Source organism: Oncorhynchus mykiss, chromosome 30 (assembly GCF_057628025.1).
Source record: "Oncorhynchus mykiss isolate SJ-2025 chromosome 30, ASM5762802v1, whole genome shotgun sequence".
NCBI classification, from domain to species: domain Eukaryota; kingdom Metazoa; phylum Chordata; class Actinopteri; order Salmoniformes; family Salmonidae; genus Oncorhynchus; species Oncorhynchus mykiss.
This window is the reverse complement of record NC_143051.1, coordinates 10,880,001-10,885,000: the sequence shown is the minus strand read 5'-3', so window position 1 is coordinate 10,885,000 and position 5,000 is coordinate 10,880,001. Positions and strand designations below refer to the sequence as shown.

Below are 5,000 nucleotides of genomic sequence, written 5' to 3'. Positions count from 1 at the left end.
ATTGGGACAGGACAGTGTACATTGGGACAGGCCAGCGCACATTGGGACAGGACAGCGCACATTGGGACAGGACAGTGTACATTGGGACAGGACAGTGTACATTGGGACAGGCCAGCGCACATTGGGACAGGCCAGCGTACATTGGGACAGGACAGTGTACATTGGGACAGGCCAGCGCACATTGGGACAGGACAGCGCACATTGGGACAGGACAGTGTACATTGGGACAGGACAGTGTACATTGGGACAGGCCAGTGTACATTGGGACAGGTTGTTGCATGTTAGGACAGAAGGAAAGATTAGTGTGGTATCTGCTATAACCCTTTCTACCTCTCTGTCTGTCTGTCTGTCTGTCTGTCTGTCTGTCTGTCTTTGCTGCACGTTGCAGATCGTGTCCCAGAGGAAACTGTCCAAAGCGTTACTTAAACAGGGAAACGCTACCAGCAAGTCCTCCATCACGGTACAAAGTTCACACACACACACACACACACACACACACACACACACACACGCACACTCACACACACACATACAGACCGATGATGATGATCTTTCTGCTCTAGGTAACATCAGAGGAGTTGTCAGGTAATGATGACTACGTAGAACTCTCCTTCAGAGCTCGGAAACTAGACGACAAGGTGAGTGTGTGTGTACATACAGAATACAGTGGTTTTAATAATTAAAACATTTACGTTTGAGTCATTTAACAGACGCTCTTATCCAGAGCTACTCACAGGAGCAATTAGGGTTAAGTACCTTGCTTGAGGGCACATCGACAGTACGTTCGCCTAGTCGGCTCGGGGATTAAAAGCAGCAATCTTTCTGTTAATGGCCCAATGCTCTTAACTGCTCCAGTACATACCGCTCCAGGCTAACTGCCGCTCCAGTACATACCGCTCCAGTACATAACGCTCCAGGCTACATACCGCTCCAGGCTACCTGCCGCTCCAGTACATATCGCTCCAATACATACCGCTCCAGGCTACCTGCCGCTCCAGTACATATCGCTCCAGTACATACTGCTCCAGTACATACCGCTCCAGGCTAGCTGCCGTTCCAGTACATACCGCACCAGGCTACCTGTCGTTCCAGTACATATCGCTCCAGTACATACCGCTCCAGGCTAACTGCCGCTCCAGTACATACCGCTCCAGTACATAACGCTCCAGGCTACATACCGCTCCAGGCTACCTGCCGCTCCAGTACATATCGCTCCAATACATACCGCTCCAGGCTACCTGCCGCTCCAGTACATATCGCTCCAGTACATACTGCTCCAGTACATACCGCTCCAGGCTAGCTGCCGTTCCAGTACATATCGCTCCAGTACATACTGCTCCAGGCTACCTGCCGTTCCAGAACATACCGCTCCAGGCTACCTGCCGCTCCAGCACATACCGCTCCAGTACATACTGCTCCAGTACATACCGCTCCAGGCTACCTGACACTCCAGTACATACCGCTCCAGGCTACCTGCCGTTCCAGTACATACCTTTCCAGTACATACCGCTCCAGTACATACCGTTCCAGTACATACCGCTCTAGGCTAACTGCCTCTCCAGTACATACTGCTCCAGTACATACCGCTCCAGGCTACCTGCCGCTCCAGTACATACCACTCCAGGCTACCTGCCGTTCCAGTACATACCATTCCAGTACATACCGCTCCAGTACATACCGCTCCAGTACATACCGTTCCAGGCTAACTGCAGCTCCAGTACATACCGCTCCAGGCTACCTGCCATTCCAGTACATACAGCTCCAGTACATACCGCTCCTGTACATACTGCTCCAGGCTACCTGCCATTCCAGTACATACCGCTCCAGTACATACCGCTCCAGGCTACCTGCCGTTCCAGTACATACCGCACCAGGCTACCTGTCGTTCCAGTACATATCGCTCCAGTACATACCGCTCCAGGCTAACTGCCGCTCCAGTACATACCGCTCCAGTACAAACAGCACCAGGCTACCTGTCGTTCCAGTACATATCGCTCCAGTACATACCGCTCCAGGCTAACTGCCTCTCCAGTACATACCGCTCCAGGCTACCTGCTGCTCCAGTACATACCGCTCCAGTACATACCGCTCCAGGCTACCTGCCGCTCCAGTACATACCGCTCCAGTACATACCGCTCCAGGCTACCTGCCGTTCCAGTACATACCATTCCAGTACATGCCGCTCCAGTACATACCGCTCCAGTACATACCGCTCCAGTACATACTGCTCCAGTACATACCGCTCCAGGCTACCTGCCGTTCCAGTACATACCATTCCAGTACATACCGCTCCAGTACATACCGCTCCAGTACATACCGCTCCAGGCTAACTGCCTCTCCAGTACATACTGCTCCAGTACATACCGTTCCAGGCTAACTGCCGCTACAGTACATACCGCACCAGGCTACCTGCCATTCCAGTACATAACGCTCCAGTACATACCGGTCCAGTACATACTGCTCCAGTACATACCGCTCCAGGCTACCTGCCGTTCCAGTACATACCATTCCAGTACATACCGCTCCAGTACATACCGCTCCAGGCTACCTGCCGTTCCAGTACATACCGCTCCAGTACATACCATTCCAGTACATAACGCTCCAGTACATACCGCTCCTGTACATACTGCTCCAGTACATACCGCTCCAGGCTACCTGCCGTTCCAGTACATACCATTCCAGTACATACCGCTCCAGTACATACCGCTCCAGGCTACCTGCCGCCATTTCATGCTTCAAACATAAATATATAAAACTGTAATTTTTTGTGAAGAATCAACAACAAGTGGGACACAATCATGAAGTGGAACGACATTTATTGGATATTTCAAACTTTTTTAACAAATCAAAAACTGAAAAATTGGGCGTGCAAAATTATTCAGCCCCTTTACTTTCAGTGCAGCAAACTCTCTCCAGAAGTTCAGTGAGGATCTCTGAATGATCCAATGTTGACCTAAATGACTAATGATGATAAATACAATCCACCTGTGTGTAATCAAGTCTCTGTATAAATGCACCTGCACTGTGATAGTCTCAGAGGTCCGTTAAAAGCGCAGAGAGCATCATGAAGAACAAGGAACACACCAGGTAGGTCCGAGATACTGTTGTGAAGAAGTTTAAAGCCGGATTTGGATACAAAAATATTTCCCAAGCTTTAAACATCCCAAGGAGCACTGTGCAAGCGATAATATTGAAATGGAAGGAGTATCAGACCACTGCAAATCTACCAAGACCTGGCCGTCCCTCTAAACTTTCAGCTCATACAAGGAGAAGACTGATCAGAGATGCAGCCAAGAGGCCCATGATCACTCTGGATGAACTGCAGAGATCTACAGCTGAGGTGGGAGACTCTGTCCATAGGACAACAATCAGTCGTGTATTGCACAAATCTGGCCTTTATGGAAGAGTGGCGTCTCAGCGCCATTTCTTAAAGATATCCATAAAAAGTTTTGTTTAAAGTTTGCCACAAGCCACCTGGGAGACACACCAAACATGTGGAAAAAGGTGCTCTGGTCAGATGAAACCAAAATTGAACTTTTTGGCAACAATGCAAAACGTTATGTTTGGCGTAAAAGCAACACAGCTGAACACACCATCCCCACTGTCAAACAAGGTGGTGGCAGCATCATGGTTTGGGCCTGCTTTTCTTCAGCAGGGACAGGGAAGATGGTTAAAATTGATGGGAAGATGGATGGAGCCAAATACAGGACCATTCTGGAAGAAAACCTGATGGAGTCTGCAAACGACCTAAGACTGGGACGGAGATTTGTCTTCCAACAAGACAATGATCCAAAACATAAAGCAAAATCTACAATGGAATGGTTCAAAAATAAACATATCCAGGTGTTAGAATGGCCAAGTCAAAGTCCAGACCTGAATCCAATCGAGAATCTGTGGAAAGAACTGAAAACTGCTGTTCACAAATGCTCTCCATCCAACCTCACTGAGCTCGAGCTGTTTTGCAAGGAGGAATGGGAAAAAAATTCAGTCTCTCGATGTGCAAAACTGATAGAGACATACCCCAAGCGACTTACAGCTGTAATCGCAGCAAAAGGTGGCGCTACAAAGTATTAACTTAAGGGGGCTGAATAATTTTGCACAGCCAATTTTTCAGTTTTTGATATGTTAAAAAAGTTTGAAATATCCAATAAATGTCGTTCCACTTCATGATTGTGTCCCACTTGTTGTTGATTCTTCACAAAAAAATACAGTTTTATATCTTTATGTTTGAAGCCTGAAATGTGGCAAAAGGTTGCAAAGTTCAAGGGGGCCGAATACTTTCGCAAGGCACTGTATTTTGAGTCCATGGCCAGGAAACTCCCCAGACCTTAATCCCATTGAGAACTTGTGGTCAATCCTCAAGAGGTGGGTGGACAAACAAAACCCCACAAATTCTGACAAACTCCAAGCATTGATTATGCAAGAATGGGCTGCCATTAGTCAGGATGTGGCCCAGAAGTTAATTGACAGCATGCCAGGGCGGATTGCAGAGGTATTGAAAAAGAAGGGTCAACACTGCAAATATTGACTCTTTGCATCAACTTCATGTAATTGTCAATAAAAGCCTTTGACACTTATGAAATGCTTGTAATTATACTTCAGTATTCCATAGTAACATCTGACAAAAATATCTAAAGACACTGAAGCAGCAAACATTGTGAAAATTAACATTTGTGTCATTCTCAAAACTTTTGGCCACGACTGTAGTGGAAAAGTTGTAAAAAAATATAAATAATAGCACAGACACCCCAAAATGATTTAAGTTGTACTTCAACTTATTTTTTTTTACTTAGTTACTTTACACCACTGCTTAGCTGAATAAACAATTGATCTAGCTGATTTTCAAACATGATGTGTGTGTTTTTCTGTAGGATTTCTTCAGTAAATCAGATCCATTTTTGGAAATCTTCAGAATAAATGACGATGGCAGTGGATCACTTGTTCACAGAACTGAGGTAAATTGCACACAGACTCACATTTGAGTCATTTAGCAGACACTC

General features: G+C 46.7%; 1 protein-coding gene across 1 annotated transcript in view; it reads left to right on the top strand.

The window, feature by feature from the left end:
• The window catches only part of LOC110487914 (copine-4), a 59,811-nt gene that overhangs the window by 5,451 nt on the left and 49,360 nt on the right, over positions 1 to 5,000 (top strand). Inside the window, exons 5-7 of the mRNA XM_036970664.2 lie at positions 389 to 460; positions 564 to 638; positions 4,872 to 4,955. Of these exons, the coding sequence (XP_036826559.2) occupies positions 389 to 460; positions 564 to 638; positions 4,872 to 4,955 (231 nt within the window). The remainder of the gene's footprint in view (positions 1 to 388; positions 461 to 563; positions 639 to 4,871; positions 4,956 to 5,000) is intronic.